Source organism: Loxodonta africana, chromosome 1 (genome assembly GCF_030014295.1).
Source record: "Loxodonta africana isolate mLoxAfr1 chromosome 1, mLoxAfr1.hap2, whole genome shotgun sequence".
Taxonomy (NCBI): Eukaryota; Metazoa; Chordata; class Mammalia; order Proboscidea; family Elephantidae; genus Loxodonta; species Loxodonta africana.
This window is the reverse complement of record NC_087342.1, coordinates 136,715,466-136,739,931: the sequence shown is the minus strand read 5'-3', so window position 1 is coordinate 136,739,931 and position 24,466 is coordinate 136,715,466. Positions and strand designations below refer to the sequence as shown.

Sequence of the window (24,466 nt, the reverse complement as noted above, 5' to 3'; positions counted from 1 at the left end):
GGAACTGCTATACTATTTTCCACAATGACTGTACCATTTTGCCTTTTACCAGCAGTGTATAAAGATTTCAATTTCCCCACATTCTCACCAACGTTTGATATTTTTTGTTTTTTTTTTTTTAATCTTAGCCACCCTAGCGAGAGTGAAATGGTATTTCATTGAAATTTTGATTTGCACCTATGATGACTAATGATGCTGAGCATCTTTTCATCTGTTTGGTGGCCATTTGAATGTCCTCTTTGGTGAAATGCCTGTTCAAGTCCTTTGCCCATTTTATGATTGGGTTATTTGTCTTTTTGTTGTTAAGTTGTTGAAGCTTTATATATATTTTGGTTATTAGATTCCTATCGGATAATATGGTTTCTGAAGATATTCTTCCAGTTGGTAGCTTATTTTTTCACTTGTTCTGTAAAGTTTTTTGATGAACAAAATTTTTTAATTTATTTTGTTTTTTGCTGTTTGTGCTTTTCTTATTATATTAGACAATCCAATGTTGAAAGATAGGCCTGACAGTGTTGTCCCTGCTTGATCTTCTAAGAATTTTATGGTTTTAGTTTGCACATTTAGATCCATAATCCATTTTGAATTTGTTTTTTGTGTATGGTGTGAGGCATGGGTCTTATTTCATTTTTCGGCATGTGGAAATCCAATTTTCCCATCACCATTTATTGAAAAGACTCTTCTTTCCTCATCAAATGGACTTATCACCCTTGCCAAAAATCAGCTGACCATAGATGTGTGGGTTTATTTCTGGATTCTCAATTCTATTTCATTGGTCTATGTGTCTATTATTATACCAGTACCAGGCTGTTTTGCTTACTGTAACTGCATAGTATATTTAAAAATCAGGAAGTATGAGTCTTCCTACTTTGTTCTTCTTTTTCAATGTTGTTTTAGCTATTTGAGGCCTCTTGCCATTCCACATAAAATTAAAGTTTGGTTTTTCTATTTCTATAAAGAAGGTTGTTAGAATTTTGAGTGGTATTGCATTGAATCTACGGATCACTTTGTGTAGTATTGACATCTTAGCAATATTAAGTCTTCCAATCCATGAACATCTTTCCATTTGTTTAAGTCTTCTTTAATCTCTTTCAGCAGTGTTTGATAGTTTTCATTGTATAAGTCCTTCACATGCCTGGTTATATTTATTCCTAGGTATTTTATGCTCTTTGTTGCTGTTGTAAACAGAATTGTTTACCTAATTTCCTTTTCAGATTTCTCATTGCTGGTGTATAGAAATCCAACTGATATTTGTTTGTTGACCTTGTACCATAAAACTTTGCTAAGTTCTCTTATCAGCTCTAGGAGTTTTCTAGTGTACCCTTTGGGGTTTTTCTAGTGCTTTTTTGAAACACAGCCAATGATCAGAAAATTCCCCTGTTGTTGGAAGTGAGATTTATTAGCATTGGCATTAGGGAAGCTCATGGTTGGCTCTAGTACTGTGTGCAATAGAATCACAAAGGCAGAGTTTATTACTATTTCAGATACAAACTTCAGAGGACTCTGAGCACTAACCATTAGGTTTGATTTACATTACTTTTTTTTCTGTTGTTGTTCTTAAAGTAGATAGAACTACTGTAATTACTAAAACACTACTGTATATGTAAATGCACTTTAAATCTTGATAGAATCTTTGGTTGTCACTGTTAGCACTCAGAAACTTGCTTTTTTTTTTTTTTTAACCTTTAATTGAATAATGTCTAATTTTATTCAGGGACTTATCACAAATGAATGAAATTTTCAGTTTGGGAATAATAAGGTTCTTTATTCTTTGCCTTTTTTTTTTTTTGAGTGTTGTTTTTTGCTACGGAAAATATGACTTTTCAGAATTTTCTTTGTTTTAGTTGCTGTAGCAACCTGACAATGTCCTAGACATGAATGACTTCCTACAGATCAAACAGAGCTCACTCAGTTGACATTTTGTTACAATGAGGTTTTTAGCACATCACAGGAATTCTGCATGATGTTGAGTAACATGGTAATTCTTCAAGATGGGCTAAACAAGGCCTCTGTGTTTTCCTAGATTTACTGCTGTCTCATGATTTGAAAATTCATGCATTCTGGGTCTAACAACTCTAACATTTCCAGGGAACCTCAGTGCAATCACCAAACAGTAATTCATATGTCCTCTTCTGTGACCTAACTGCTCATCAGAGTAAAATATAAATCAAATTGGAGAGGTAACAATTACTGAAGCAATCTTTTTTTACTCAGCCAGAATTTGAAGTTGGAGGGTAACTTAACTGTTAAGAGTTTTTAAGGACTCTGTATTGCTTAAAGGAGCTAAGTTAACTTATCAATAGTGAACTTTGTCCTTTGGAATGGTGGCTCTGACTCAGTGGTTGTAAATCAAGTGCTCTTCAAGATGAACATTACCCAGAAGAGCAGGTCTTCTGTATTCTGCAGTGGAAAGTTGGATGGCTTTTAAGCTAAGCTCTAATGAAAAAGACAAATTGATTTAGAAGAGGATTTACATTACATTTTCAATTTAATTTCTTTTTTTGAAAGTGGTATGTGAAACTTAATGAAAGCTGGCTGGAGCAATCTATAAGATGAAACACAGTTTAATTTCATTATGATTAATTTTTCAGTTATCATCATTGGCTAATTCATGTTATAATTATATTTGAATTGGATAATAATTTGCTTTTCAGAAAGCAAAAGGGAAAGGGCTAAGGAAACATAAAAAAAAATTACTTAAATGAGACATTAGTTCTTTGGCCTGGTATGCAGAAAAAAGCAGTGTAGAAATCAACTCCTTGTGGATGTTCAGATCATGAGAAAGGCAACTGTCTAAATGACTTCCCACAGCAACAGCACAGAGACACATGCAAGCAGGAACCAGATCAATGCCTTTGGAATATATGTGAACATGTTTTATAATCAGGACAGAAATGCTGAGTATCAAATTTTCAAAACCTGATAGAGTTTTATATGTTTAAACGTATGACAGATATGCATCCTTATTCCTTATACCTATACTGGCTCTAAACTGGGGAGAATAGGCATATGGGAAGCCATTGAGATGGAATCAAAGAAATAAAAATGAAGGCATGCCTTCATTACAGAAGATGACTTGATTGAAACAAGTGCCAGAAATTCTCCTACAAGAGATGAGAGTCATATAGAAAGCATGAGCATATAGTCCAGAACTGCAGAAAACAGGTGCCATGAAGCTAAATATTATGTAAAACAATATCACTTATGAAAAAACCTAAACAAAGCCCAACCCCATCAAACATACATTAGTAAGTCTTGGGACAGAAGGAGAAGAGGAAGTCAGCGGGGGAAAGAGCCCTTGCTGGAGCAGAGGTGGATCCAGGTTTAGAAAAAGGTAGTGACAACGTGGCTACCAGTCTGCTGGTGTGGGTTTCTGTGTCTGCCCTGTTTCTTTCCTTGCCTTTTAGAGGAACAGTCATCTTTCCCAGAGAGAGGCTACAGCCTGTTTTTCTGACATTTTGACTTTATTATCTTTCTCTCTTTCCTCCTTCCTTCCAGGTACTCTGTAAAGGACCTCTTTCCCAAACCCAACCTAACCAAACCAAACCAAATCAAATCAAAACAAGCAAAGTAATCTCTTCCTGCAGTTACTGATATCAGAAGTTCCTTAGATTGAGGATAAAAACTACAATGTGATATATTAAAACAAAGCACATGCCTGGCTGGGGAGCACTTTGATGAACCTCACTAACAGGAAAATGTGATCAACACCTCAGCTGAGAAGCATATGTTGAGAGCCATCTCTGGTTGAGGCAGGATCGAGGGGAGGAGAGAATGGGAATCTCCCATATGTGTTATGGGATCGGTAGAAGGTGACAACAAACTTAAGTAAGCTTCTTGGTTCTCTGAGGGTCAGCCTTGAGATCACTGAGCTACCTAAAGGGGCCATATACCCATTCACTGTATAAACCATCAGACAGTCCTACACCACATCACCGCGCCCCATGACTTTGAGCAGTTCTGCTTTCACCACACCTGTCTGTATTATGGAGCCCCACTTCTCTAGGGCTCAGAGAGAAGCAGAAGATTGAAGGCAAAAGAAAGACATGGCGGAAAGAGTAAAGAGTTAAAGAGGAATTAAAATTACTGGGGAGATTGAAAAGTTCTTTAGAAAGTGCCAATGCTTAGATTCATCCCCGATAATCTGGTTTAATTGGTTCGGACAGAACCTAGGCTTTACCCCTCCAGGTGATTCTATCTGCTCAGATTCAGCCCACTTATTTTGTTGCTGAGGGGGTCAAGGGCCCCCTGGAGGTGATGTGGCCTGCTGGTGACCAGTTCAGCTGGTTGCACACCTAGCCTCAAACCCAGTTTGGCCACCTGCCAGCCCTTTTCCTGCCAAGAATACCACAGGGTGCAATTCACTTGCTTCATTTGTTTGTAATTGAGATTGGCCAAGTCAAGATTCCATTTATAAAAAGTTCAAAGGTTATAGATGTAATAAAATTAACTTGTCATGAGCACATTGTATTCTCAACATTTTTGAATATAATGCAACAGATAGAATCCTCAACCCTCCTGCTTTTTTGAGAAAAAGAAGTTTATCAATATGTTTGACAATAATACAAACTTGGTATTTAGGAATATTTTTATCTGATTGACACATAAAAAGCCTATATGTAGCATTTTTAATCTTGGCTTCTGGATTGAGATCTTTCTCCTTTCTTTGGTTTCCCTATTTCTTTGTAGTTAATAAGGAACACTCTAATGCCAGTGCTTGAAAATGATGTCTTTATGTAGCCACAGGCAGAAGATATAGTTTCAGAAGTTTTTTTTTTTTTTTTCTGTAATTGAGACCTTTTTCAGTGTTCACTGAAATTAGTGTTGCCATGCCATCAATTAGAATTTAGGAATATTTTTTAGTTAATTTCTCATTTGTATCTTAGAAGTCCTTTTGCAGGATTTTTTAAAGGACATTGACAAACCTTTGCCAAGGTCTCTACCGCAATTTTACTAATGTTTTGTTCTAACTTTACGTGTGTTGAGATTATCAAAATAGTTGATTAAAACACATGAGGGAAACATGTCTAGTGATCTAGGCTTTTGTTTTTAGCCCGGAAATGTCTTTGTCAATGTATTTGTCCTTCAACCATAATTCTCTTCCTATTTTTTCTCACAGTGAAATCATTAGCCTGTGTTTGTGAGCTTGATGTCTGTTGTCATGGGAATAAACAATGTCACAAATTCAGCACTGTAGAAAATAGGGAGAAAAATAGGCTGGGAGGCACAACCTTTAGGAAAGTTAAAAGCTGACATTATTGTATTTGCAAATTACCTCAGGGTTAGTTTGAAAGATAATTCCCATATTTTAGCTAACTTTGTCTTATGCTTTCTTTGGAATGTCACTAATGAGTATTTGGCTCATTTTAATTCAAAGTCATTTCAACAATTCCTGACTGTAATTTAGGACATTGAAGAGGCACGTATGGGAAAAGGGTATATATCAAGCAAAGGAAAAATGTGTTGCACGTTTAAAACTTAGAGACCAGTTGTTGGGATATCAACTATCAAAACAAAAGTAAAAACACAACTAAACCAAACTGACCAACCAAAGTCTGAAATTGTAATCTTATACTCATGCAAGTAACAAAAACATCAAGCTGTAAATGTGGCCATTTAATTAAAAAAGATCTTCAAATAAGAATTAACCTCAAGTACTGAGAGAAAGAAGTCAACGTGTTCTTGAAAATAAGTATTCTTGGTTGCAGTGAAATATGTAATTTCCCTCCAGAGATGAGATGTCCCGTCAGCAGTTATTTATAATGGAGTTAGAACTTTCCATTTGAGCTTGGGGTCTGGTAGGATACCCAGCTCCTGTTTTATTTATTTTTTCCCCTCTAAATTCAACCATATATGATAGGTTTTCATCTACCCAGATTTATTTTTCATCCATTGTTATCTTTACTTTTTGTGCTAGAATTTAATAGGTTAATTATGTGTAGTTTTAAAATATTCATTTTTACTCTTCAATTCAAGCAAAATAATAATAGTCCTCAGAATTCTTGTTGGAGTGTTGTATATCATTTGCTTGACTATTCAACAATTAGCTGGTAAAATGTATGTTGTGGAAGCAGATAGTTTTATATTTAAGTCATACTGTGGCATAAACCCTAGTTAAGGTAGCCAATATAAAGTGACCTGTATATTTATCTTACATATAAAATATGGAAAGTAAGGGTTTTATTGGAAGACATTTGTGCCTCCTATTAAGTTCAGGTTTCTATATTTTTCCATTTGGTTTTTTTTTTTTTTTTTGAATGAAAGAGCCAAAATTTAGTAGCAGACATTTTTGATCAGCTAGAACAAGTGGTGTGTTTATTTTGATGACTAATTGCTTTTAGGTTTTCCAGAAGAATTGGTGGTTTTCAGTTTCATTAGAGTTAAGCTACATTGAAAGTTTTTACTCTGCCTTTTTAATTGCATGTGCAAATAAAAGTTTTCACCAAAAAACTATTGTTGGAATTAGGGTTTGCAAGTGATACGAGATTTTTGCAGTTATTGTAAATCATACATTGAGATTGAGCTTATTTAAATTCATTAGCGAGGAAAAGACCATAATAAAGAAATAAAGATCCTCTTGAACAATGGGCTATGTTATAAGGTGGACTGAGATGTGGTAAAATGTTTAGATGCATTTTTTTTTCCCTCAGTAAATTTTTTTTTTAGGCATGTACTCTTTCAAAATTTCAATGTTGTTCTTGTCACCAAGGCCCTTACAATCTGTGAAGGCAAGGGTCGCAGGTAGGAATTAGATATAATTCTGAAGTTTTATTTGGTCAGTGTGACAGAATAGGATAGCTCAGAAAGAAGAAATGGTTTAGAAATGGGCAATTATAGACATGTTGTTTGAGTATAACGAGTCAGGATGCTACCTGAATGAATAAAAATTTGCATCCCTGTTGATTTCTTTTCCCCAATGTTTCTCCTTTCATTTCTATTCTAGAACGTGGTTCACCTCAGAATTTAGTCACTAAGGACATCACTGACACATCAATTGGGGCTTACTGGACATCTGCTCCGGGAATGGTTCGTGGTTACAGGGTTTCATGGAAATCTCTTTATGATGATATTGAGACTGGAGAGAAAAATCTCCCTGGAGACTCAATTCACACCGTGATAGAAAACCTTCAACCGGAGACCAAATACAAAATTTCAGTATTTGCGACTTACACCAGTGGAGAAGGAGAACCTTTGACTGGAGAAGCCACAACCGAAAGTAGGTAACCTCGTGGGTGTGTGTTGGGGTCTTGACCACGACTAGGTGCTACCTAATGGCTGTCAGCTCAAGTGACAAAGTGCATGCAGTTTGTCCACTTGCATTTGATTTCTTTATGTGATAAATGAGAACTGAACAATTAGGATCTTTAGAGAACATGGTTTAAGTTCAGGTTAGTTTATTATCTAAAATTTATATCAAATTTTGAAATATTGAATAACTTCCAACTACTTTTATTTATTTATTTTTTTACTGGTGGAATAATTGACCATGCAGGAGACCAAACTAGTGAAAAGATCAGGAGCCATGGAGTCAAAGAGAGTTCAGGCACATTTATAGTTCTATCACTGTAGGCAAGTTACTTATCCTGCTTTGAGCCTCAGTTTCCTAATCTATAAAATGAGGATAATTAAATCTTGTCTCTTAGAGTTGTTGTGAGGATTAAATGAAATAGCAATGTACAAAGTACCAAAAATAATGCCTAGCCACTTAACAGCTGATTGATAAAAGAGTGACTATTGAGACTATGATTACTATGCACACAAGGTTAATTCTACATTCTTAACTTTACTCCTATTGTATTTAATATGGTTAAATCAAAAGTATACTTCAATCTCATTTGTATTCTTTCTTGTGAATGATTGCAAGGAACATTTCATCATTTATTGTCACCTGGCTAGTGAAGGATGCAAAGAATGACAAATTGAAGAGGCATGGCATTGCATTCATCATGAAAAAGAACATTTCAAGATCTACCCTGAAGTAAAATGCTGTCAGTGATAGGATAACATCCATATGCTTACAAGGAAGACCAGTTAGTATGACTCTTATTCAAATTTATGCACCAACAACTAATGCCAAAAATGAAGACATTGAAGATTTTTACCAACTTCTGCAGTCAGGAATTGATCAAACATGCAATCAATATACATTAATAATTTTTGGTAATTGCAATGTGAAAGTTGGAAACAAAGAAGGATCAATAGGAAATACGGTCTTGGTGATAGAAACAACACTGGAGATCACATGATAGAATTTTGCAAAACCAATGACTTATTCATTGCAAATACCTTTTTTCAGTAACATAAATGGCGACTATACATATGGACCTTGCCAGATGGAACACACAGAAATCAAATTGATTACATTTGTGGAAAGAGATGGTGGAGAAGCTAAATATCATCAGTCAGAACAAGGCCAGGGGCTGACTGTGGAACAGACCATCAGTTGCTCATATGGAAGTTCAAGTTGAGGCTGAAAAAAATTAAAACAAGTCCATGAGATCCAAAGTATGGCTTTGAGTATATCCCACCTGAATTTAGAGAACATGTTAAGAGTAGATTTGATGCATTGAACATTAATGACAAGACCAGACGAGTTGTGGGATGACATCAAGGACATCATACATGAAGAAAGCAAAAATCATTATAAAAATAGGAAAGAAAGAAGAGACCAAAATAGATATCAGAAGAGACACTGAAACTTGCTTTTGAACGTAGAGCAGCTAAAGCAAAAGGAGGAAATGATGAAGTAAAAGAGCTGAACAGAAGATTTCAAAGGGCGGCTCCAGAAGACAAAGTATTATGATGAAATTTGCAAAGACCTGGAATTAGAAAACCAAAAGGGAGGAACATTCTTAGCATTTCTCAAGCTAAAGAATGGAAGAAAAATCCAAGCCTCAAGTGGCAATATTGAAAGTTTTTATGGGCAAAATATTGAATGACATAAAAAAAGGAAACATTAAAAGAAGATAGAAGGAATACACAGAGTCACAGTACCAAAAAAAATTGGTCAGTGTTCAACCATTTCAGGAGGTAACATATGATCAAGAACTGATGATATTGAAGAAAGAAGTTCAAGAGGCACCGAAGTCATTGATAAAAAATTAGGCTTCGGAAATTGACAGAATACCAATTGAGGTGTTTCAACAAATGGATACAATGCTAGAAGCACTCACTTGTTCATGTTAAGAAATTTGGAAGAGAGCTACCTGGCCAACTGACTGGAAGAGATCCATATTTGTCCCATCCCAAAGAAAGATGATCCAATGGAATGCAGAAATTATCTAGCAATATCATTAATATCACATGCAAGCAAAATTTAGCTGAAGGTCATTCAAAAGCGGCTGCAGCAGTGTATCAACAGGGAACAGCCAGAAATTCAAGCTGGATTTAGAAGACGACATGGAACCAGGGATACCATTGCTGATGTCAGATGGATCCTGGCTGAAAGCAGAGACTACCACAAAGTTGTGTACCTGTACTTTACTATGATAAGGCATTTGACTCTGTGGACCATAACAAATTATGGATAACATTGCAGAGAATAGGAATTCCAGGACACTTAGTTGTGCTCATGAGGAATCTGTACATGGATCAAGGGGCAGTCATTTGAACAGAACAAGGGGATACTGCATGGTTTAAAGTCAGGAAAGGTGTGTGTCAAAGTTGTATCCTTTCACCATAGCTATTCAATCTGTATGCTGAGCAAATAACCCAAGAACCTTGGCTGTATGAAGAACAGGGCATCAGGATTGGAGGAAGGCTCATTAATAACCTGTGTTATGCAGATGACACAACCTTTCTTGCTGAAAATGAAGAATATTTGAAGCACTGACTGATGAAGATTAAAGACCATAGCCTTCAGTATGGATTATACTTCAATATAAAGAAAACAAAAATCCTCACAACTAGACCAATAAGCAAAATCATGATAAATGGAGAAAAGATTGATATTGTCAGGGATTTCATTTTACTTGTTTCCACAATCAACACCCACAGAAACAGTAGTCAAGAAATCAAAAGATGCATTGCATTCGCAAATTGGCTGCAAGAGATCTTTTGAAAGTGTTAAAAAGCAAAGATGTCACATTGAGGATTAAGGTGTGCCTGACCCAAGCCATGATGTTTTCAATTGTCTCATATGTATTCAAAAGCTTGACAATGAACAAAGAAGACAGAAGAAGAATTGGCGCCTTTGAATTGTGGTGTTGGTGAAGATTATTGAATGTACCATGGACTGCCAAAAGAATGAACAAACTTGTCTTGGAAGAAGTACAACCAGAACGCTCCTTGGAAGCAAGGATGGTGAGACTGCTTCTCGCATACTTTGGACATGTTGTCAGGAGGGATCAGTCTCTGCAGAAGGACATCACGCTCGGTAACGTAGAGGGTCAGTGACAAAGAGGAAGATCCTCAATGAGATGGATTGACACAGTGGCTGCAACAATGGGCTCAAGCATAGCAACAACTGTGAAGATGATGCAGGACCTGGCAGTGTTTCATTCTATTGTACACAGGGTAGCTGTGAGTCGGAGCTGACTCGACGGCACCTAACGACAACATCAATCTTAAATTTATATCAAAATGAACTAAATCAAAAAAATAATAAACTCATGGCAACCCCACATTTGCAGAGTAGAACTGTACTCCATAGGGTTTTCAAGGCTGTGACCTTTCAGAAACTGATAGCCAGGTCTTTTTTCTGAGGCAACTGTAAATAGGTTTGAATAGCTGACCTTTTGGTTAGTAGTCGAATGTTTAACTTATTGAGCCTCCCAGAAACTGCTAAACTCTTTACAGGAAATTTAAATTTTTGAGAAGACATATTTATCAGATATTCACATGATTCGTTTCAATGGTAGTAAAATGGAATCTTGTGTCTATAATATATTTGCTAGGTGTTTAAAAACTTCTCTATTTAAGACTTCCCTATTTGTGGCAGAAGTTAACTTGCAAAGAGAAGGCATGTTTGTAAACTTAGACCACATATGGGACATGTAGTTAATTTATTTTACAGAAGTAAAGATACAACTGAAGTTTTTGAGAAATTATGTATGTTTTTCCAAAAATTCTCCTCCATGTATCTTCTTCCAAAATACTTGAACTTTCAGATAATTATTTGGGATTGAAAATCTCCACGAGAGATGTGTTTTAGCCAAAAACATATATGTTAGCAGAAAACTCAAACTTTCATCTCTTGGAAGCTGAGCATCTAAGAAATTTTCAGATATTTTTTGGCTGATTGATTGACTTAAAAGTTAATGAATAGAAAAGCCTCTTTTGAACCAGGAGCAGACTTGTCAGGATTGAAATGTTCATTTCTTTTTTTTTTTTGGAGTTGTGTATGAAAACTGCTTAAACTTCTAAATAAATAAGGGACAAGACATACACCTTCTTTGTTCTACTACCATTTTGTTGTTTTGTTTTACTTTGGTTCTCATTGAGGAAAGTAAAGAAGTTCTGAGAGTAGTTCCAGAAATCTGGGTCAGGCTTGGTGTTTAGGTGATGGATGAACCCTAAGGTATGGATAACTCAGCAGAGTTACTGGGTTACGTTCTCAGATTTTCTGATATGTTTCCAAGGAGACATTTTAGAAATATTTTCAGGGTTGCTTTTACCTGAAACTCAGGTATGTACACTGTTGCTATGATGAAAACCATGAATTGTGGCTAGAAAGCCAGGAGATGGGAAATTTTATATTTCTCCTCTAATTTGAGTTTTACTGGGTTTTCCTCTAATTTATGGTACAGTGGGTGTTTGAAAGTGTCTTGTGAGAGTTGCTAAAACAGGAAAAGAACTTACAATGTGGAAGGATGTTATAGCATTTTATATCATGTGGCATACCTATGAATGAAGCCAAAAATCTTGTCTTGCTTTTTAGCTATGGGAAGCCAATAAGGCTTTTTGCTTTGTTTTCTTCCTGAAATCCAAAGTTTCCCATTAAAACTTTAATTACTTTATTTTGGAGAATTAATTAAAAGGCAGGGATATGATTGAGATCATTGAGACATCTCAAGGGATGAGGTACAATCTTTGGCTGTTATTAATATATTTAAATTTGGAAATATTTTAAAGTCTGGGAATTCCATTCTTTTGGGAACATAGGCTTCTTTTCAGTGCAACATTCATAAGATTCCAGGTTAGCATTTTTCTTAAACTCAGAGTTCTATGAAATTGGTCTGATCCTTTTGAATGAAAATTCCAGAGATGAAAATAAGAGATCAGAAGTCATTTTATCACTAGAAAAGTAATTTATTTATTAAATATTTGTGAAAATTGGTAGTGACAATAATCCAAATAAAACAAATTCTTCTCTATACTATTTTTAAAACCCAAGGTAAGGTGTATATGTTTTTTCTTTGGAAATATATGTAAATAGCCTACTTATCTGGAGGATAGTAATAGAGAATTGAGAGTTAATCTGAATAAATTTTAATATTTCTAGAAAGTAATAAATTTGGCTGAAAGTTTTCTTAGTTTTGTTAAACATTAAAATTAAAAAAAATTGCTCCACCAATTAACTCTTGGTTGAAATTAGACATTTACGTTTCTTACTTAGAAACATAATTCATAACCATATTTTGAATTTCTTAACTAATTTTTTCATTCTTATCTTCTACTCTATACATGATGCCTTTTTTGGTTTGCTTTTTAGATTTTCTTTTTTATCACTGATTTTAAAGTATTGGATTATGGTGTGCCTCGGTGTAGCTTTTTTCATGTTTCTTATGCTTGAGGTTCATGGAGTTTCTTGGATCTGTGGGTTTATAGTTTTTATAAAAATTAAAAAAAAATTAGGTTATTATTTCTTCTAATGTTTTTTACCTCCACCTCCTCCCACCACCACTACCACCAGGGACACCAATTACATGTGTATTAGTCTGCTTGAAGCCAACACACAGCTCAATGATGCTCAGTTTATTATTATTATTATTTTTGAGTTTTTTATTCTCTTTGTGCTTCATTTTGTATAGTTTCTATTGTTATGTCTACAAATTTACCAGTCTTTTTTTTTCTGCTGTTAATCCTGTGCATTTAGACACTGTACTTTCACCTCTAGAAGTTTGACTTGGGTCTTTTTGTATATGTTCCATGTCTCTGCTTAACATGCTTCATCTTTCTTTTACCTTGTTTAGCATATCAAATATAGTCATAATAACTGTTAATGTTCCTTTTGACTAATTCTATCACTGATTGATTTTTCTTCTCATTATGGGTGTTCTTTTTCTCCTTCTTTGCATGCCTGCCTGATACATTTTATAGATGCCAGTTATTGTGAATTTTACTTTGTTGGGTGCAGGATATTTTTATATTCCTATAAATGTTCTGGAGCTTTGTTCTGGGATGCAATTAAGTTACTTGGACACAATATGATTTTATGAAGTTTGCTTTAAAGATCTGATAGGCAAGACCAGAACAATCTTTAGTACAGGGCTAATGTCCCTTTTCTGAGGGAATACCCTCATGAATATTCTAAATGATGCCCTGAAAATTATTAGGTTTTCCACTCTGACTAACATCAATATTTCTGACCCTGTGTGAGCTCCAGGAACTATTCCCTATGCTCTTTTCATGTAATTCTTTCCCTGGCCTAGTTTCTTTGCACATATACACTGAGTAATACTCAGCTGACGACCCAAGGGGGACTTCAGCAGATTTTTGGAGCTTTTTCACTGTGACAGTCTCTCCTCTGCAGTACCCTGCCCTGAAATCTCCAATTGCCTTGGACTTCCCGGACTTTACAACACCATCTCCTCAGCTCAGGGAGACCGCTGGGCTCTGTCTGGATTTCCTCTTTCCTGCTCTGGGGCCTGAAAACTTTCTCTAAGTTATAGGCTGGGGCAATCATATGGCTCACAGCATTTGTTTCTCATTGTCTTGTGCTGCTTGATCTTGTCTTAGTTATATAGTGCTGCTGTAACAGAAATACCAAAAGTGGGTGGCTTTAACAAACAAATTTATTTTCTCACAGTTTAGGAGGCTAGAAGTCTGAATTTAGGGTGCCAGCTCTAGGGGAAGGCTTTCTCACTCTGTCAGCTCTGGAGGAAGGTCCCTGTCTCTTTGAGCTTCTGCTCCTGGGTAGTCTTCACGTGGCTTGGCATCTCTCTTCCCACATCTCTCCTTTTAGGTTGCATTTAATCTCTTTTATATCTCAAAAGAGATTGACTTAAGATACACTCTATACTAATCCAGTCTCATTAACATAACAAAAACAACCCATTCCCAAATGGGACTATTGTAATGGGCATAGAGGTTAGGATTTACAACACATATTTTGGGGGGCAGCATAACTCAATCCATATCAGTCAGTGTCCAATGTCTTAAAATGTTTCTTATTTTTGCCTGCTTTTTAGTTCTTTAAGGTGATCTTTATCCATTTTGAACTTGAAAATTCCTTTTGAAATCAGGAAAGATTCTTTGCAATGTTTCCTTTAGCTTAGTTTCTTTCTATAGAGAAATACGACCTATTGAATGCTAAGATTATTGAACTGAATGCAATGATCCAGCTTATAAACTCTGATGATGTGTAAAGAAAAGGATGCTGTTGGACATTTGTGGATGTTTGGTGACCTGTTTCTGATATTTTACTACTTAATAATTGTGAAATGTTAGTCAAAGGTATTCTAATCAATAATATTGACTATATACTGTTCAAACACTATCCACATATATAGTACTTCCTGAAATTCTCAGCTTATGCCGATTTATCTTTAAAGCCCTTGAGATATTTTTATATCTCAGAGTTTTCTATTCCTTCCTGGCCATTGTCTTACATGTACATGACAGTTTCGAGGAATAGTATTAGCCATAGTCACTCTGACTAGTCATTTATGGATCACAGCTTTTTCTGAAAAGGTCCAATTAGAATTTCTAACCTTGTAGTCACAGCTTTTAGTATTCTCAACCACATTGTTGGTAGAAGAATTCTTTACAGATAGAAATATTATAAAATTTCTACAAGCTCGTCTCCAGAAATGAATATTTTCTTTTCTAAAGTGTCTAGAATGCAAATAGGGAATTCCTGCAATTTGAACTTCCATTTTTTTTAGTTATTTGCCAGATAAAGAGAAAACATCTTAGTAAGATCTTGCTGAGATTAGGCTCATGTGTCGTCGTGAATTTATGAGAAATTACAACGCTAAGCAAGAGAACAGCGTACAAACTTAAGAAACCACAGATAATTTCTTTCACATAAACGAGGAAGTGGACATATATATTTAATTTCAATAGGGTATATATTTTAATTTTCCTTTTATCTCACAGTATCCCAAGAATCCAAAACCTTGAAAGTAGATGAAGAAACAGAAAACACAATGAGAGTTACCTGGAAACCAGCACCTGGGAAAGTGGTGAACTATCGTGTCATATATCGCCCCCGTGGGGGAGGGAAACAAATGGTTGCTAAAGTTCCACCCACAGTCACCTCAACAGTGTTAAAGCGACTTCAGCCTCAGACCACATATGACATCACGGTTCTTCCAATTTACAAGACAGGAGAAGGAAAGCTTAGGCAAGGCTCAGGAACAACAGGTACAAAATAATTTTTTAAAGGGTGTGATGTTCTAAAGATTTTAATATATTACATCTACTTTATTTGAAAATGTTTAAATCAGATTCTGTAATAAATTAAGTTATAATTATTAAATTATAACTTAATTAGCACATTATTTTTACCAATCCAGTTTCTAGTAAATGTGATTCTATGTAATAATCTTCTTAGGCTATTCTGATTGCCTGAATTATGAGAATTACTTGCACTTCCATTTGGGGGGCACTCTGTTATCAGAATTTTATTAGGTATGACATCTTGTGCCAGACTTAGCACTTATAGATATACATTTTGAAGTATTATATTTGTGATGAATCCTGCATGTATCACAGAGTTATTTCTATTTAGATTTATTATTACAGGGGCTAATAAGAAACCCTAAAAACCAATCACTGGGATAACTTTTTTTACCTTTACAGCTTCTCGATTTAAGTCACCCAGAAACCTCAAAACATCTGACCCAACAATGTCAAGCTTCCGAGTGACTTGGGAGCCTGCCCCTGGGGAAGTGAAAGGTTATAAAGTCACTTTCCACCCTACGGGGGATGACAGACGCCTGGGAGAGTTAGTGGTTGGACCTTACGACAACACGGTTGTTTTGGAGGAACTTAGGTAGGAATTAACTATATTCAAATTGTGTTACACCAGTGAATAACTTATATAAATTAGTAGGCCTTACATATGAATCATTCCTATGTCTGTTTGCCAACAAAATATTTAAAATCAGCTGAAGTTATTTTCTTAAGCTTGGTGAAGTTGAGATTAGGATTTAGATGTAACAGTAGAAATTTGAAATGAGTAAAAATTTTCGTAATGTTTTAACAATACTTTTAAAAGATCAAGAATGGCCTCTTTTCAATAATACCCTGCAATTAAAAAATTAACACCCACATTCTATGATTTAAGGAAAAACATGCTCCTAGCCAGCCATGTGGTAATGTGGGAGTCGCTATACCTTCTAGAAAGTCCCAGGTGACTCACACTGAAAACCTCAGCGCGAATCCTCCTCCAGTGTGAGGCATGGAAGAGAGAGCAGAACTTTGTACTTGGTGCCAGTTGGCGGGGCTGGAGGGGGGCAGAGGGAAGTAAGGGTGAGCTTCAGCCTGTGCAGTGGAAAACAGTGACATATGAGTTTGAAAAGCACCCTACATTCTCTACTGCAGAAAAAATGGATAACTGTGCGTCGCATTTTGGGAAGTTTGTTCAACCATTCATTCAACAATATTAAAATCTATGTAAATGCTTGCAATTTTGTTTTACCAGGGGTAAAACCAAAACCAAAAAACCAAACCCATTGCTGTCGAGTTGAATTTAACTCATAGCGATCCTACAGGACAGAGTAGAACTGCCCCATAGGGTTTCCAAGAGTATAAATCTTTACAAAAGTAGACTGCCACATCTTTCTCCCTCAGAGTGGCTGGTGGGTTTGAACCACCAACCTTTGTGTTTAGCAGCTGAGTGCTCAACCACTGTGCCACCAGGGCTGCTTACCAGGGGGCAGAGAAGGATAAAATTTATTGAGCTTACTATGTGCCAGGCATTGTGCTTAGTGACTTGAGTTAGTTTGCACGGTACAACATTTGCATTATTTTCTTAAAGCCCATTGCTTTAGAAGCAGTTAGAGTAGGGAGCCTGATCCTTCCCTGAGGTACTCAGCAGCACTGTAGGGGCACTGCATCCGAAAGGCAAGACAGGAACTGGTGCTGGGAGCCCATAGCATTCTCTGGAATGCCGTATCCATCCCTTGGTACCTCACACAGTAAGCATAGACTAGAACAGGGTGGGAATTAGATTCTTCTTTTATAATACCACACCTTATAACTCCCTGAGTGAAAGCTAGTAAATCAAGACAGATGTCTTTAACAAAGCAAAAAATGCTGCCACTTGAGCTAATTAAACATTCAGACTATATATTTTAACATTTTAGGGCAGGTACCACCTATAAAGTAAATGTTTTTGGGATGTTTGATGGAGGAGAAAGTTCACCACTCGTTGGACAAGAAATGACAACCCTTTCCGACACAACTGTAATGCCAGTTTTATCCTCTGGTAAGAAATTGAATTACATTCTCCTAGGAAAATTCAAGATTATGAGAGTACTTCAAATGTCAACTTTTAGGTTAGTTATACAATGAAAAGTGACTGTGAAAATTAAAGTTTATTTAAATTATTTACATATTTTAAAAGAAAACTTCTTCAAACACGCAGTGAAGCATAATTTTGACAGTGCTTTTCTGGCTTCATTTTGTCAGCATGGCATTAGTTACATAGTACCGTGTGGTTTACAGATGAGCTTTTACTAACGGTAGATAATGTGCGTCTTATCTTTTCGATGACTAAAATACGGTTTTCTTTCATAAAAGTCACTGTGGGAATGACTTATTTGTGCTGAATAAGCAGACTTAGATTACATAAATAGATGGAAAACCATGATTTGAGATGCTAAATAGTAATATAAGCCCCTTAGATTCTCTGCTTCTGCTATGATTACAGGCTTGATGGATGTGAAGCTGGTTTTTAACATTCTTGGTGGAAGCGGTGGACAAAGTTTACTTCTAAATATTTTTCATCATTTGATAAAAATGAATAGATCTAGGCAAAGGAGAAGCAGCCTTGAAAGGTTTAGGGGCTTGGATAATGTTTGGAAATCCTCAGTCCTGACTTGGTACATAAAACACAAATGACAACTTTTTAGTATGATGAGTACCATTTAAGTTTTGTTAATGAGTTTTTTGTTTCCATAATCTAAAGATCAGATACTAACATGGCCAAAAAGTTGGAAAACTTGTAGCTGGTAACATGAACTTCTGAAAAAGAGCATTTTTAAAAATGGATATGGATAAAAGAAATGAAAGAGTTAAATCTTGCTGTTTTGCATTAATGTTCCATTGTTTCTCATATGATGATATTAACTGCCTTATATTTTTATTTTGTAGCTTATGCACTGAGGATATTGGGATTATTCTCTCTTTCCAAAGCATTCTAGCTTTGTGTCAATGTTTGTGCTTGTTTGTGTCTATATTTTGTGTCTATATTTTTCAACTTGTGTATTTGTTTGCATACTTTTTTCCTAAATTGTGTTCCTTCTCTCTTGATTTTTTAAATGTGCGAACTTCACTATATGTATTTACCTGGTTGCTATACATAGTAGATGATAAAGTTAAACAATTTAATACAGTATAATACTGCATCAGATTTTAACAGTGCATCTTTACTTCAAAAGTTCAATTTTAGGTCATGTATTTAATCCTCCGTAATATCTATAACAGTTCAATTATTTAAAAGAGTATTTTTGACTCCCTAAAACATTTTCTAGTTTATATGTTTTAATTAGTCAACCTTGTACTTGCCAGCTAATGACTATTTAGGATTGCAGAAAAACACAACACTAATCTTTAGATCATGTTAAAATTTTATTAAAATTATAAATGACTTATAGTTAGACTCTCACTTATTTTGCAGCTCTTGGGTTTGTGAGCCCATTCCAATTTGTAATGATGGTTTAATTCAAGTCTCCAGGTTCTGTGACTGTGGCCAGGGAATATAGTCAAAGACGAAGGAAAGATTTGCCACTGAAATAATCACTGGAGGAATCGATAATTCATATGACTGTTGTTTGAGGTTAATAAACCATATGGGCATATTTTTAAAATCTTGTGCTCCAAATCACTGAGCTACAGAACTGAAACACTAGTCAACACTGAGTATTGAGGGTACAGGGGTCGGGGGGTGGGAACAGGGTGGTGGAAGAGTAGCTAGAAAGTAGCCCTGCCAACAATTTGCTCCTCACCCTGTCTGTCCTGTCTCACGATTGCTGTGTCAGGGATGGAGTGCCTCACCAGAGCTGAAGCAGACATTGTGTTACTGGTGGATGGATCGTGGAGCATTGGCCGGGCAAACTTTAGAACTGTGAGGAGTTTCATTTCTCGTATTGTGGAAGTCTTTGAGATTGGGCCCAAAAGAGTACAAATTGGTAGGTTCTGACAATATTGAAGACATTGGTCATTTTTGCTATGACCGTGTCTTTTATACATGCTAATGCCAATGGTGTTTTTTTTTAGCCCTTGCTCAGTATAGTGGAGACCCCAGAACTGAGTGGCAGTTAAATGCTCACAGAGACAAGCAGAGCTTGCTGCAAGCTGTGGCAAACTTACCATACAAAGGAGGCAACACTCTCACAGGTGAATAAGGATGGGCTGGGTCGCTATGAGTCGGAATCACTCAATGGCAGTGGGTTTGGTTTTGGTTGGTTGGTGCTCTTTCAGCTCCTGCTTTTGGTCAAAGCATGTGGCTGACTAGTGATGTGACATTCTCTTTTTAAAATCCCACTAGGCATGGCTTTGAACTTCATTCGCCAACAGAGCTTCAAGACCCAAGCTGGCATGAGGCCTCGAGCTCGCAAAATTGGTGTTCTCATCACTGATGGAAAATCACAAGATGACGTAGAGGGACCTTCAAAGAAGCTCAAGGATGAAGGAGTGGAGCTGTTTGCTGTTGGTAAGGACTGAAAAGTGTGGCAATGCCCCCGGCATTACAGATGTGCTGAGGATACTTTTGTACTTAAAAATATTATTCAAAGCATGAACTTCCTCCTCTCCCTCCCCCCCATTTTTCCTATCACATAATTTGTCAAAACAATATGCCAGGAAGTTAATTCCTTTTCTTTTCTCCTTGTAATGAGAGAAAACTGTATGGTTTCTTGGATGAAAACTAATGGATTAAAAGGAAAAATGTGCTATTAATAGGATTCAGGAAAATTTCTCTTATGTTTTCCATAGCACTATGCTCATTTTTGATATCCAGTATTTTACTTTCCTGGAATAACACTGCAAATATGCTTTTTTTTTTTGAGTGGGAAATTGGTACTAGAACATTTAGAAGTTAATTTAGAAAGTAGCCTTCTGTTAGTATCTTTTTTTATTTGTATTTTATAACCAAGGAAGAATAATCATTTCATTATTGAGGAAAATTTTATATATGTTTCAGTTAATATGGAATATATAAGCGTAGTCCCTAAAACATTTGTTTCAGCCTATTAATTTTTTCCTGAGAATTGCTTTAATTTGTATATGTCCGTATTTCAAGGTATTAAAAATGCTGATGAAGTCGAGTTAAAGATGATTGCAACTGATCCCGACGATACTCATGCGTACAATGTGGCCGATTTTGAGTCACTCTCCAGGATCGTGGATGACCTCACCATTAACTTGTGTAACAGTGTCAAAGGGCCAGGTATGTTTAGCCTAGAGCTTTTCATCCTTCAAACTGTTGATATTTTGGACCAGATCATTTTTTGTGGGTGGAGGAAGGGGAGCTGGCCTCTGCATTGTAAAATGTTTGGCAGCACGTCTGACCTCTACCCACTGGATTCCAGTAGCACCTCCTGGGATTGTAGCAACTATAAATATCTTCAGATGTTGATAAATGTCCCCTGGAGTAGGGGATCAAAATTGTCCTCAGTTGAGAACCACTGGTTAAGACACTGAGTTTTTTTCCCTGATTTATTTCTCGGGATAGCACCAAACTAGAGAAATGACTTGTTGCTTGAGAATACATTTAGTTTACATGTTCCTGCACCACACACACACACACACACACACACACCCCTACTCACTTTTATATATAAATGGGGGAAAGAGAGAGAGAGAGAAGAGCGAGAAAGAGAGGAGAGAGAGAGAAAGAGAGAGAGATGCTTTCTTTTCTGATATATATCTACGTCTTGTGAAGCATCTTTACTCTCAAATCACTAAGTTATTATTGTTTTATAAACTTTGGTACCTTTTTTCAATTTTCTAATAGGAGCTGGAATCAGAGAGGGTCTTATGTCTGATTTTTCTTGCCTCAAGTATAGATGATACAATTTGATACTTTACACTCGCAATCCCTAAATATGAACAGAAATGACAATTTTAGAATTTGGACTTTTAGCAAGTACATAATCTCCCTTTACCAGTGGAGAAATTAAGATTGAGAAAAGTTAAGTTACTTACTCAGGGTCAGATGGTTAAAGATGTTTTTAGCGATCTTTGAAAAATGTAGCTTTGGATAAAGAATTAAAATTTGGTAATAAATTATAGAACTGGTCTTGTAGTGACAATGAATGGTGCTTTGGGATTATTATTCTTTGAGATCATAGGACAAAACATGGTAAGCACCAAAACTGAAGACTTTTGAGAAATTAATGATAAAAATGATGGTCCTTATTACGTGAGAAAAATACCTTTTAAGTACATGTATATTATGATAAAAGCTATCTTCCATTAGTTTATCTGTTTATTAGGTTTTAGAATAAGTCTGATTTTGGAAAAGTTGGAATGATTTTAACAAATAATGTGGTAGGAACGGTTCAGGTGCTTTGGGTCCTGGGGATACATTTATTTGGCCATTCCTTCTTAAGTTTCTCTCTCCAAACATTCAGAGATTTTGTTTTTGGAATTTGAACAACAGACTGACCTTTTCCCTAGAGAACTAGACAAGCCAGGCAGCCAGAGTTTGTAGCTTCTGGCTCTGAATTAGCTGAGAGAGTTGTAGCTTTATTCAGTTGGAGAAAACTTTGAGTAGGGATAAAAACATCTTTTATCTCTTTTCCTTTATTTTTTTTTAATCAACTATGAAATAGTTGCATTCATACTAGTTTCCCAGACAGTAAGATTGCTTGATAAGTCTGTAGGCTTGATTGTGACCCAAATATAATAAAGGCTAGGATACTAAGAATGGAAATGCTTTCCTCAGTTTTGGCTTACAAATAAAGTAAAAAGAGCTTATATGAGAATGAATTGCCATGCACAAAAGAGAAAACTAGATTTGTGATCTGTAATACATAACCCCCAGTGCTGTCGAGTTGATTCTGACTCATAGCGACCCTGTAGGACAGAGTAGAACTGCCCCATAGAGTTTCCAAGGAGCGCCTGGCGGATTTGAACTGCCAACCCTTTGGTTAGCAGCCGTAGTACTTAACCACTATGCCACCAGGGTTTACATAGTCATTGGATTAATTCCTTACTCTTCAAACTATTCTTTAGGACATCTTCCTAATGGTTATATTGAGCTTAGTATTTCTATTTTTATCAATATCTATTCCAGATATTGTTCTGTATTAGTTATTTCACCTATACCTACCCACAGAGAGCACACTCACTGCCAGTAAAATATTTCCAAATTTCAAAATACTACTTTGTTTTCACTCTCTCAACCTTAGCTTCTCTTGCCACGGAATTAGGTCTTGGAGGAGAACTAAACATGGATGAGAAACCAATTCAGTTCTCATAGAGCATAACCTTTACTTAAGGAGATAAGACATGAAGATAAATAATCAAAATGGTAACAAAGACAGTTGACTTGTGTGGTGCTATGGTAATAGAGGCAGTGGAGAAATTGAATTGTAGGAATCAAATACACATTTATTGATTATTTACATGTACAAGGTTAGAGAGAAGAGGGAGTATCCAAGGATGATTCAGGGATTTTGAGTCAAACTGGTGGTACCACAAAGAAGCACACTATACTCATTGCCGTTGAGTTAGTTCTGACTCATAGCAACCCTACAGGACAGAGTAGAACTGCCCCCATAGGATTTCCAAGGCTGGAATCTTTATGGAAGCAGACTGCTACATCTTTCTTCCACAGAGCAGCTGGTGGGTTTGAACAGCTGACCTTTTGGTTAGCAACTGAGTGCTTAACCTCTGTGCCACCAGGGCTCCTTCCACAAAGAAGAAGGGGGTCAAATTTTAAAGGAAAGACATTGAGCTCAGTTTTGAATTTTCTGAGTTTGCAAAACCGTTTGGAAATCCATTCAGAGATGTCTTATGGGCAGTGGGGCCAAATACTGATTTATTGTACCAACTTATTATGTGAAAGAAAATGTGTAAAATCTTGGAACTTGAAGAGTAATGCTGTTTCAATCAAATTTCAAATTACATCATGTCATTAAAATAATGAAAAAAGGTATGCACTTTATTTCTGTGTTTAGGTGACTTGGAAGCACCTTCTAACCTAGTTATTTCTGAGCGAACTCATCGTTCCTTTAGAGTGAGCTGGACACCTCCTTCTGACAGTGTGGATAGATATAAGGTGGAATATTACCCAGTTTCTGGTGGGAAACGTCAAGAAGTGAGTAGACAACGCCTACATCCTATTCTTCCTGATGTTGAAATTGGGTCCTCATTAGGGCTATGAAGAGGGTGAAGGGCAAGAAGGATGTAGGAATGGACAGAGCTGAGTCAAGAATGGTGTCTTCTAATCCTTGCTAGGCATGTATTTCCATTTGGGTTTAATTAAAGAGAAAGAGACTTGCTTACATTCTTATGGGTTTCTAAGAGCTGCAAGAATAACGATATGACTTTTTATTAAAATTTAATTAGAGGATGCTTGATTTATTCACGAGTTTATAGTAGAATCATAGAGTTGGAAGGGAAAATTACAGATGATCTAGTTTCATCCACTCATTCTGCAAATAAAGAAACAAAATTTGGGAGAATAAATTATGTGAACTGTCCAAGATCTCATTGTTATCTGGTAGTTTCCAAAACAAAAGACAATGGCCTCATTGAAATAGAGTTTCTGGGTTCGTTGCAGTTAACTAGTTTGTAAGTACAGTAGTAGAAAAAAGGGTGAACTGATTATAATGTCAGTTTTCATTAATATTTATTTTTTCCTTTAGTTTTATGTGAGCCGAATGGAAACTAGCACAGTGTTGAAAGATCTGAAGCCTGAAACTGAGTATGTCGTTAATGTGTATTCTGTGGTAGAAGATGAGTATAGTGAGCCTCTGAAGGGCACAGAGAAAACCTGTAAGTCAGATTAAAAAAAAAAATCCCTCTCATTGTTTTGTTTTCCAAGACAAAGTGGTGATGGCCCATGTGGGATATTTGCCAGCCTTCCAAATCATTTCTTTGCTCACGTCTATTCAACAAATATCTC

The 24,466-nt window shown here is 36.1% G+C and overlaps 1 protein-coding gene across 3 annotated transcripts in view; it reads left to right on the top strand.

Annotated features, from left to right (window-relative positions):
• Positions 1–24,466, top strand: part of COL12A1 (collagen type XII alpha 1 chain) — a 124,852-nt gene that overhangs the window by 33,417 nt on the left and 66,969 nt on the right. For all 3 annotated transcript variants that reach the window (XM_064288074.1, XM_064288069.1, XM_064288078.1), the window contains exons 14-23: positions 6,944–7,216; positions 15,262–15,528; positions 15,967–16,159; positions 17,475–17,596; positions 19,371–19,520; positions 19,609–19,728; positions 19,880–20,044; positions 20,633–20,779; positions 23,517–23,656; positions 24,207–24,336. In XM_064288074.1, coding sequence (XP_064144144.1) covers positions 6,944–7,216; positions 15,262–15,528; positions 15,967–16,159; positions 17,475–17,596; positions 19,371–19,520; positions 19,609–19,728; positions 19,880–20,044; positions 20,633–20,779; positions 23,517–23,656; positions 24,207–24,336 — 1,707 coding nt within the window. The remainder of the gene's footprint in view (positions 1–6,943; positions 7,217–15,261; positions 15,529–15,966; positions 16,160–17,474; positions 17,597–19,370; positions 19,521–19,608; positions 19,729–19,879; positions 20,045–20,632; positions 20,780–23,516; positions 23,657–24,206; positions 24,337–24,466) is intronic.